Source organism: Chelonoidis abingdonii, chromosome 1, assembly GCF_003597395.2.
Source record: "Chelonoidis abingdonii isolate Lonesome George chromosome 1, CheloAbing_2.0, whole genome shotgun sequence".
In the NCBI taxonomy this organism is placed as follows: Eukaryota; Metazoa; Chordata; order Testudines; family Testudinidae; genus Chelonoidis; species Chelonoidis abingdonii.
Genome location: NC_133769.1, coordinates 44433775 through 44445052, shown reverse-complemented (window position 1 = coordinate 44445052; position 11278 = coordinate 44433775). Strand labels below are relative to the sequence as shown.

The 11278-nt window shown below is 40.8% G+C and overlaps 1 protein-coding gene across 1 annotated transcript; it reads left to right on the top strand.

Moving 5' to 3' along the window:
- Positions 1 to 1131: 1131 nt before the first annotated feature.
- LOC116818136 (hyaluronidase-1-like) lies at positions 1132 to 11052 on the top strand. Its single transcript, XM_032768831.1, has 3 exons — positions 1132 to 2052; positions 9293 to 9382; positions 10624 to 11052. Exons 1-3 carry the CDS (start codon positions 1132 to 1134, stop codon positions 11050 to 11052), a joined length of 1440 nt encoding a protein of 479 aa, XP_032624722.1.
- Positions 11053 to 11278: the final 226 nt, after the last annotated feature.

Sequence of the window (11278 nt, the reverse complement as noted above, 5' to 3'; positions counted from 1 at the left end):
TGTACCACAGTAGATATGGGCCTTATTCTTTTCTTAGACACATGGTATATATTACCACATATCTGAGTTCTCTTGGTTAATCTAAGTGAGAAAGGCACTTCCATCATGGTTTTTGTTTAAATTACCTTCTCCTATTAAATTGATGCGGAGCTATAAGTCTGTGGGTGATAGAAGAAGAAGAAATCATAGAACCAGAGTGTCAGAAAGGAGCAGAGCTATAGGAAAAACAGGGTGAATCTGGCTAGAGCTAGCTGCACAAAGATACAAATATTCTGTGAAAACTTTTGAAACAAAACCACTTTAGTTTTGTGTGACATTTTTCATTTGTCAACAAAAAACAGAATCATTTTTTTTTTTGGAGAAGTTTCATTTTGCTGTGAAAAAACACTCACTTTTTAACTTCTTTCCAATGAGAAAAAGGCAGAAGGGAGCAAAAAAGTCAGGGAAGGTGGTGAAAACACTACTCACCATATGTTCGGTACTGAATTGGCACACAATTCAGGAAGTCCCAGCACTAAGAAGCTTTAATTATAATAATAATTATTATTGCACTATATATATATTGCACTATTTAAATTGTGATGACCCCTAGACGTCCCAAAAGACAGTTTTAGATCCCAAAATGTTACATCCTAAGTAAAACAGATGGTGAGTACACAGGATATGCAGGGAAACTGAAGCACAGAATAAGTAGGATGTTTTGTTTTAAAAATATTCTAATATCATATTAAGTCAATTCTTGTGTCTTCATGGAAGAAGTGAGTCTTTCAGAGGGATTTGAATGAAGAGAGGAAAATGTCTTGGCAGAACAGAAATCAAGAAAAGACTGAGTATTGGAAAGTGCTTCCTGACCTGACAGTGAGATCTACCAATCTGTAGAATAGTTTCCCCAGGTACACACCTCATCCTTGAAGGCATTTAAACGCTGACTTATATTTTTTGTCTGATTATAGTTTTGTCTTTGTCCATGTCTGTTGTGAGTACAAAGTTAAAAAAGAAACCCAAAATAAAAGCCATTTCTTTGACACAATATCTGTCCTTGCTGTGAATATTGTTTTTTTTCAAAAACATCTCTTCTTGTTTTTGTTTTCAGGAAAACCATCGCATTAGCCCCAGCGAAAACAGCAGACCATGTACAATCTGTGGATTAAATGGATAGAAATTACAATGCTGCTTATTATGGTTGATGGCCAACTGCTCAAGCAGGCAAAGGCCCCATTGCTACTCCACAAACCTTTCATTGTTGTTTGGAATGCACCTACGGAACAGTGCAGACTGCGGTACAAGGTGGACCTAGATCTCAATGTTTTTGACATTGCATCAAACACCAATGAAACTTTGAGTGGATCCAATGTGACAATCTTTTATCACACTCATTTGGGGCATTACCCCTATTACTTAGACAATGGGGTTCCTGTCAATGGAGGGGTGCCACAGAATGAGAGCCTGATAAAACACCTTAACAAAGCTAAGTCTGACATTGACCATTCCATACCCTTGAAGAAATTCCAAGGACTTGCAGTCATTGACTGGGAAAATTGGAGGCCCCAGTGGGACAGGAACTGGGGTAATAAAACCATTTATAGGAATAAGTCTCTCGAACTGGTTAGGAGACGCCATCCTCAATGGTCAGAGGACAAAATTAGGAAAGTTGCTAAGGAAGAATTTGAAAATGCTGGCAAGAGTTTTATGAACAACACTATCCTTCTGGCTGAGCACATGAGACCGAATGGTCTATGGGGTTATTATCTTTACCCAGACTGCTACAATTATGATTACAAAGAACATCCAAAAGTATACACAGGTAGATGCCCAGACATTGAATCTTCCCGCAATGATCTACTGCTTTGGCTGTGGAAAGAAAGCACTGCTCTTTATCCATCCATCTATCTGGATTATATATTGAAGTCAAGTCCAAATGCTCTGAAGTTCGTTCACTATCGGGTTAAGGAAGCAATACGTATTGCCTCAGTTGCTAGAAAAGACTATGTTTTGCCTGTTTTTGTTTACTCCAGACCATTTTATGCCTATACTTTGCATGTTTTGACAGAGGTAAGCAGATATATATAGAAATCTAAAGATTAGCCATACAATCTCTTGGAAAAAGCACTTCCTAGGAGTTTCTCCTTGCATAATAACAGTTATAGATGCATTTGTGTTTCATATATAGAACTATCCTGGTAAAGAAAGACACCACAGTCATGGTACAAAACACTAGAGCTTTCAATAGTGATCCTGTTGTGGTTTGGTCTATTACTGTAGAATAATATTGTATTCTTTTTAAGAGAGTAATTTAGAAGAAAGTACAAAGCAATTCTTTCCTTAAGTAATTATGTATTTCAAATTAATTCTTCAGTGTGGGAAATGGAGTTGATATATCTCAGTGAAGTTTGAAATCCATTAATATTAAGGGAAGATAAATGTTCATGAGAAAGGAATCTCAGGGTTGAGTTTATTTGTTTTCTTCCCAAAATGGAAGCTCACTTGGTACAGAAATGAACTAGACATATCAACTAGGTAAGCCCAAGTTTAGCTTGGCATTCCTAGCTCCTGCATGAGAAAATTTGCGCAGAGGCAGAATGTGACAGCAGGCTTCCTAGAGGAAGGATGAGTATGTTCTCCTGGCCATATTGTTTTCAGAAAGTACAGTATATCTGATCATGCACAGTAACTGAGTATCTGGTTTTGGCTTTTTAAATCTACTGTATTACAAAAATACAATTTCTGTGTCATGTGACACCTCTTCAGCAAATGATAATTGAAGGAAATATTGTTAAAAATACAATAAATATATGAAGGTTACAAAATAGGGGGTTGAGATATATGCACAGACATTAAGATTTCTGATAACTGTGGTAATCATAAACCTTGTTTTGGATCCTGTATATGCAACTGCTCAGAGCATATAATTCCTGAATGGCTTCCTAAATAGCTTTTCGCTATAGGCTGTCCTACCCTAGGCATGGAAGGATTTGGTTTGATCCATTCCTGAAGTGCGGACCCAGTTGGAGGGCAGGGAGCTCCCTCCTAACAAAATTAATAGCCCTTTTTGGATATTGATGCCACTCCCCTTCCTTTCCCCCGTAGCCCACTCTTGGGTCATGGAGAGCTGTGGTGTTCCCCATACAAAAATGACATCATGGTTGGTGGCTTGGAGTGATGGGGCTCAATATCAGGGCTGTGTCCGTCAACTCTCACTTGCCATGGGGGTGTGTGTGCATATTCAATCCCACAAGTCCCAGAGTGCTCCCACCTGACTGGCCCAGTTTGAAGCTATGAGTGAGGGATTCCTGCTGGAGCCATGCAGACCCAGTCAGTCTCTCTGGCTGCTTAGTGAGGAAACACAAGGTATACAGCTTTTCAGAAGCTTTCACTAACTTTGTGTGCCTCAGCTTGTTAATTCTGAGCTGGAAACTTCTTCATGAGACATCAGAGTTTCAAAGATTCTGAGAATTCTCTTCCATGGAAACTGCCTGTCCTCAGCACCTCTAACAATCAGGCACCAAGGGGTAAAATCCTGGCCCTGCTGAAGCCAATGGGAGTTTTGCTATTGACTTCAGCAGAGTTAGGTTTCAGTGGTAGCCATGTTAGTCTGTATAAAAAACAAACACACGAGGAGCCTTGTGGCACTTGGAGACTAAGAAATTTATTTGGGCATAAGCTTTCGTGGGCTAGTACCCACTTCACCAGATGTATGAAGTAAAAGATACAGGAGCAGGTATAAATACAAGAAAGAATGTGGGTTGCTTTACCAAGTGTGAAGTCAGTCTAATGAGACACATCAGTTAACAGCAGGATACCAAGGGAGGAGAAATAACTTTTGAAGTTGTAAGAGAGTGGCCCATTACAGACAGTTGACAAGAAGGTGTGAGTAATAGTAGGGAGAAATTAGTATTAGGGAAATTAAGGTGCCACAAGGACTCCTTGTTTTTTTCCAGCAGAGTTAGGATTTCACCCAAGGTCTCTTCACCTGAGAACTCAAAATAGAAGCACACAAAGTTAGTGAATACTTCAGCAAGCGTTGGCTCTAATAGGTATGTTCATCATAAACACACATAGATCTAGGAATTAAAATAAAAATACCATTAACACTAGCTAAACATCCTACAATATGAAATCTAGCACAATTATATATTATGCAAACCTTCAAATATATGAGGCTGTACAAAGTTAATTGTTTACCTTGAACTAACTTCCACATTCAGTAATAGTAACTTAAAATTATATTGCCTATAAGTTACCCTTTTATCCACTGGGCTATATTTTAGTTGCGTATCACCTTCTTTTCATTCCTGGATGTTTCAGAGATCTTTTCTAAAACATTCAGCACCTGCGTGCACAGCCATTCACAGCAGGGGAAATACCCCCTGAGGAATGTTCAAATATGTATTTTGTAGTGAAAACAAAATATATGTCTTCAAAGACCAGGGCTGTCTCTAGCAATTTCGCCACCCCAAGCACGGCGGCACGCTGCGGGGGGTGTTCTGCCGCTCGCCGGTCCTGCGGCTCCAGCGGACCTCCCGCAGGCATGCCTGCGGATGCTCCACCAGAGCCGCGGGACCAGCGGACCCTCCACTGGCACACCTGCGGGAGGTCCAACGGAGCCGCCTCTGCCCTCCCAGCAACCAGCAGAGCGCCCCCCGCGGCATGCCGCCCCAATCACGCGCTTGGTGCGCTGGGGCCTGGAGCCGGCCCTGTCAAAGACTGATCATGAGTACCAGGCTTGTAGCTTCTCCATACTACATATTTGGCAGCATGAACTCTATGAGTGGAGCTTGGGGGCTGGCAGGCTTTTTATAGATAGAGCACCGGAAAGAACTCCAGTGATCAGGAAAACAGTGTTCATGGCTTTAATGTTTTAAATCTATTGTTTCATAGTGCTGATGTCCTCAAATGATTTTATATCAGCTCTTGTGGAACACTAGTTGAACTCTGATACCTACTGTAATCTCACACTCTGCACTGCTCCAGTAGCAGACAGGAAATCCAGCTATAGCTCAGAGAGTCAGAGATTCCTTCCCCACACCCTAGGGAAAGTTTCACTTAATTTCTGGAGCACTTTGCACCTTCCTATGACCCCCATCAGCTACTCTGGGCAGCAAATATAGGGGGAACAGAAACAAATCTACTCACACTCCCCACTCCCCCTTGCTAACAATGTGGAGTAGCTCCCTGCTATAGTCATAATGTGAGCAAGGCTGAGCAAGGAGGGTAATAAGGACTTTATTCTCCCTTATACGCTACTATGGCTCAGCAAGAGTGGGACAATCTAGCTCTATGGAAATTTAGCTTTTGTTTGGTTGCTGACACAATAGGATGTTCTGCACAAGCCCTAACATGTACAGTGCTAACGATACAGCAAGCACCACAATGAAAAAAGTTAAGTTGAAGCAACAGTTGTGGGAACCACCAGAAAGAGTTGCAGGTATAAGAGCCCTGTGAAAGACAAAAATCCAGAGGCCAGGAACATCCCTGCAGTTGTGTCTCCCATGCCTCATTTCTCTTTACAAATCATTTGCCAACAGATCCTAACTTCTATGAATGGCTCTCTTATTGCTAAGTATTCACCACATAATTTATGCAAATAATTCTCTATATTGATGCTCTAGGATGTTCAGAAACTGTCCCTCTAGACTACTAGCTATTAATGATGTGTGATCAGTGATTGAAGTTACATAGCATTGTTTCTGCTCCCTGATTGGAAGAACAAATCTTTTCATAAAGCAGAATGACAAATAAATGATGAATAATGAATAACAGTGACTCTTGGTCATATAGAAATACCCATGTCCTCATGTCACAATGTATATCTGTGCAAAGGCCATTCCCCATGAGCAAAGCTACCTTTGCACAAATATTCTCCCATACAGAATAAGATGGGATATGACTAGATTGAAACAAAGAGTCATTCAAAATATAAAGTAAAGATCACAAACATTTTTGTTGTATGCAACCAGCTCCAGTTGCAACACCAGTTTCCTTTCATGTTGATAAATTTGAATGGTTTAGTGCTCCTTCTTCCATTTTTCAATACAAAATGAAATCACCCCACTAATCAGCCTGTGGAAGGAGCCCTGGTGAGAGAGGAGTTCCCTTTTTGTTTACATGGAGTGAGGATTCTACTCTCCCCTCGGGGGCTAGTCCAGAACACCAGCACAGGAGCAGAATCTTGAGGGTCTTTGGTTGCTGGAAACAGCATCCAAAACTTGGAACAGGATCTTGAGCATCAGCAGAGAGAGGAGGAAACCAGGGTATTGTAGGGAAATATTGGTATGCTAAGCAATTGTTGAGTCACAGAGGGGATGTTGAGCAGCTTGGGGATGAAGGAAGATAAACAAGCATATTATAAAATGGAGCTTTTAAAATATTGTAAGTCCCTCTCTTTTCTCCATATGGCTCCTCTAGGGGTGGAGATGGAGAGAGGAAGGAGAAGAGCAGCTAACTACCTAGCCCATCTACTTATCTACAGTCACCATAGGATCTGAGCACCTCACATTATTTTAATGTATTTGGCCTCACAGCACCCCTATGAGGAAAGGAAGTGCTATTATCTGAAGCACAGAGAGGCTAAGTGACTTGCCCAACATCACATTGGAAGTCTGCGGTATAGTAGGTAATTAAACTCTGGGGCTCCTGACACTGAAGCCAGTGAGCTCACCACTGGACCATACTTCCTTAAAAGTCCATATTTTCTATTCTTCTTCAAGTGCTATCCCTGTGGGTGTTCTACTTTAGGTGTCAGTGCAGCCCTTCCGGACACTGCTACTGAAAATCTCCGATTGACTGTGCAGGGATGAACTGACACCTAAAGTGGAGCACTCACAATGTCACATCCTGAAGAACCTCAGTAACTGCTCAAGGTGAATAACCCTCTCTGTTCAGTTTTTGGTCTATTCAGATGTGTTTGATGTATTGCTCCCTTATTTTGTCTGACTGAGAAGAGATCACCAAGTTGTTAATGAGAGCTGAACTGTGTGTCATGCTAGTTCACTGTACCACCATGTGGTTGATTTACAACAGTCATGATCAAGGATTTGTATTTTTGTCATCTTCATGAAATATTTTGCAGAAGAAAAGGGCTAGGGATCATTCATTACCAAGAGCTTTAGGTATATCACAAAGTCACTTAACTTTTCAAAATTTGATTTTTGAGACTTTTTTTTACTGCTAAAGTAAATCCAGTAAAAAATACACCACCATTTTCAACATGAAAGTAACACCAGTGGCATACCTTACTCTCTTCTTCTAGAGAAAGCACTGAACTCTATGATTTTAGCAATAATAAAGTGCTCTCAAGAACTGCTTGGATGATCAGCAGCACCATGAACTGCAGGTGAGCCCAATAACGTGGTATAGTACTTTGAAACCAGTAGGCAAATCCTGTCGTTTAAAATATCTCCATGATTTCCAATATTTTTTTATCTGACCTTTAGTTAAAGGTCACCTCCACCACTCACTTGTCCCAGGAATCCTCCTCATATGCTTCTCCAATAATTCAGCACACTCTCCTTTTCCTCAACCACTGGTTTGTGTCTCCACTTCCTTGAACAAGAAGCATTTCAGGACAGGAAGGTCCTTACTTATAAACTGCTCGGTGCATTTAGAGAGTTATGTGTGATTTAAAAAAAATAATAAATAACATTAATAATAATAAATAATGGAGTCATCCAGTTTCATCTATCTGTAGTTCTAACACACCTACTGCCATCACATGATCATCCCCTGAGCCCTTGGATGATTTCACAGCGATGCAGACAAGATAAGGAAACCTTATCAATATACTATCGAGCGCCAGCCACTTTATAAAATTTGCCAGTTCTTTATATGTTTGTATTTCTCTTTGCAAAGGCTGCACAGTCAGTGTCCCCAGCCTCAGGGGATGGGAGGAAAAGCGCTGACATTCCCAAATGAAAGCCACTTGCTAGGGATCTAGGGGAAGGGGAAGAAAGGTAGTTGCTCTGGGTTCTGTTTGTTTGTTTTCCTCCCTTCCCTGCTAAATATAGCAGTTTACTGAATGAGCCATTTCACCATAGCATCTTTTTACATTGGGAGGGGTCCCCAGCCTCTCTTTGTCTGGTATTATGAAGTGCTCACACACATTGCTGAAGTGGCGCTAAGGATGCTTTGTCTGAACACAGTTTATGTATTGGTATAATTACATTGTGATTTTTAACCAAAATAGTTACATCAGTACAACCCAAGTACAGACTAAGTTATGCTGAAACATAAGAACGGCCATACTGAACCAGACCAGTGGTCCATCTAGCCAGTATCCCGTCTTCCGACAGTAGCCAATGTCAGGTGCTTCAGAAGGAATCACTAGAACAGGCAATCATCAAGTATAAAAGTGCTTATACTGATATGTATCAGAGGGGTAGCCATGTTAGTCTGGATCTGTAAAAAGCAACAAAGAGTCCTGTGGCACCTTAAAGACTAACAGAAGTATTGGAGCATAAGCTTTCGTGGGTGAATACCCACTTTGTCAGACGAAAGCTTATGCTCCAATACATTTGTTAGTCTTTAAGGTGCCACAGGACTCTGTGTTGCTATATACTGATATGGTTTATTTCCCTTACTGTACAGTTCTACCTGTTATTACTGGTGTATTGTGTCTGCCAATTTCTATACGAGTATAGTTAAATTGGTACAATCTGTGTATATGGACAAGGTCTTAGCACTGCAAATACTCATGGACTGACTAAATGACAAACCAACATATTTATAATCTGTTACAAAAGAGGTACTAGAGTATTCTACACAAATTGTCCAAGGCACTACAGTTCACAAGAGTGTCACTGCCTTTCTGCTCCTCCCATCTGTCTGGAGGAATCGTTCTGAATATACTACAATACACTGTAACATCAGTAGGAAAGTACATTTATTTGTGTGAATAGGCAAAACATTTTTTAAAAATTATTTTAACTCCTTCCCCTCTGTGCAGCCCACCCCTTTGCAGTTTCCGCTGTACGTCAATGTTCAAAATCCTTCAATGAGCGCCTGGATCTATTGTCATTATTATCTATTATTTGTATTGTAATAGCACCTAGAAGCCCCAGACATGGGCCAGGACCCCATTGTGCTAGAAGCTGTACAAGCATAGAACAAAAGAGTCCCTGCCCCAAGAAGTAGGGAGCTCATTATGGGCCTTTTTGAATATAAAAATTCTACAGCATAAATCAACATCACCTCTGGAAAAAAGTAGTGCTTAAATGTTAGTGTGTCCTCTGCAGTATCTGGTGCTATGGGTTCTGATGCTTTTGCAATGTCCAGTTTTGACACTTTCCTCTTTCAGACTGACCTGGTGAACACTATTGGAGAGAGTGCTGCTTTGGGAGCAGCAGGGGTTGTCCTTTGGGGAAGCATGCAGTATGCCAGCTCAAAGGTAGGTGGGGTGGATTTACAAATGTTCACGAGTTAAGTGCTATGTCCTTGTTAAGAGCCTCTCCCCCCATGCATGCTCATTTCTACCATTTTACATCCTTATCATGAAGCTCTCCCTCACCCATCATTGTCACCAGCGTTTTGGCTGAAGATGATTGCTTGGGAGTCCTGTCATCTTGTTAACAATATACCTAAATTAGCCATTGCTTCCTAGGAACCACATCCAGGGACCAAACATGGATGACATCCATAGCAGTGGATAGCACTAAGATAATAAGATACAGTTTGAAACACTGAAATGAGAATGTAAACAGTCTGTTTAACAGTGTTCTGCTTGCATAATCTGTACATTACCAAACACAGGGCTATGTATTTGGCAGAGGATGAAGTGGGGAACATTTTTCACAGACCCAAATGTTGAGCTTTGTCCTAAATTTTATAACACAGTCATTAGTGGAATATAATCCCAACCAAGAAAAATCCTGCTCCTCCTCACAAGGCCCTGGGACTCACCTAAAGAAGTCTTATGGTCCCCTCTCCTGGAATTATCAAAGGTGACAGAAGGTTGCATTGTCTATCTTTGCAAGGCATCTAACAGGCCAACTCCCTTGCCTCACTCTTAGAAAGGCTGCAGGTGGAGAAGGCAAGCTGACCTTTGATAGGGCATTAGCAATACAAGAAGACACAACCTCTTTCAGTGTCTGACCTTGCTACTATCAAAGTCAATGGCAAAACTCCCATTGACTGCAGTGGTGTGGGATGAACTCCCAAAGAAGTTCAGCGGCTTAACGTGGAGCTGAAGAATCCAAAAGCTATTTTTTTCACATTGCACACCAACCAGTGAAAATTCTCAGTAGCTGCTAAGTTAAAGGGTTATGGTGATCAGTGTAGAAATCCCTAGTGCCAAAGCAATGTGTCAATACATGTTTTAAACCCTTTTTATTTTAAATTGTCTCTTTTCAACAATCACTAGAAAACCTTATTTTTAATAAAACACTCAATATGTTGCTACCAGGGACCCAAAATAGAAAAGCAAAATTGTAATAAAGATCAATATTTTACTGGCCTTCCCATGAATGCGGATTAAGCCAGGGGCTAATCACATGAGTAAGGCCTTCAGGATTTATCTCAGTATATCACTTTAGCCGGCAGTGCTTCTATGTTAATATTCTACCAAAAATACAGAAACTTGGACATAACTCTGGTTACTGATTAACATGTCATACTCTTGTTTTCCTACAGGAGAGCTGCTCAGTTGTGAAAAAATACATAGATGGCCCCTTAGGACATTATGTCATTAATGTAACCTCAGCAGCCAAACTCTGCAGTAAAGTTCTGTGTAAGAAAAATGGGAGATGCATTCGTAAAATCAGTGACTCTTCTGCTAATCTGCACTTGTCGCAAAATAGTTTTGAGATTGGGGTCCACCATTCTGAAAAAGGCCCAAGATTCTTTGTGACTGGAAAACCTAGACCAGAAGATATAAAGGCCATGAAGCAGAGCTTCACATGTCAGTGTTACCAAGGCTGGACTGGGATATTTTGTGAACTGCCTGACCGAAGTCTACTTGAGCAATGGGCTCACACTCTGTTTAATAGATCAAAAAATAAAATGTTCAACTTTCTTTTATTTGGATCCATGCAGGTTTTTCTGCTTCTCATTATACATTAATGTTTCTTACAAGGAAGCAAGAAACGTTGCAATTGAGACTTCAGATCTCCTTGCTTAGCAAGTTTCTATTCAGATGGGAAATGGTGTTGCAGACTGTTGCTTTATCTTCATTATTCTCCATTTAAGTACTAATCCTACTGATCAAGGCAGCATTTTTGCACAGAGTGTTAAGGAGATTTCAAATGCATCTCCCTCTTACTGGCCCCACTCATACTGCTCTATCTCA

What these genes read in the sequence shown, in the direction of transcription:
- LOC116818136 (XM_032768831.1), top strand. Translation starts at nt 1,132, where the DNA reads ATGTACAATCTGTGGATTAAATGGATAGAAATTACAATGCTGCTTATT. An exon ending in CTTTGCATGTTTTGACAGAG is followed by an intron (nt 2,053 to 9,292) that starts GTAAGCAGATAT and finishes TTCCTCTTTCAG; the next exon opens with ACTGACCTGGTGAACACTAT. An exon ending in TGCAGTATGCCAGCTCAAAG is followed by an intron (nt 9,383 to 10,623) that starts GTAGGTGGGGTG and finishes GTTTTCCTACAG; the next exon opens with GAGAGCTGCTCAGTTGTGAA.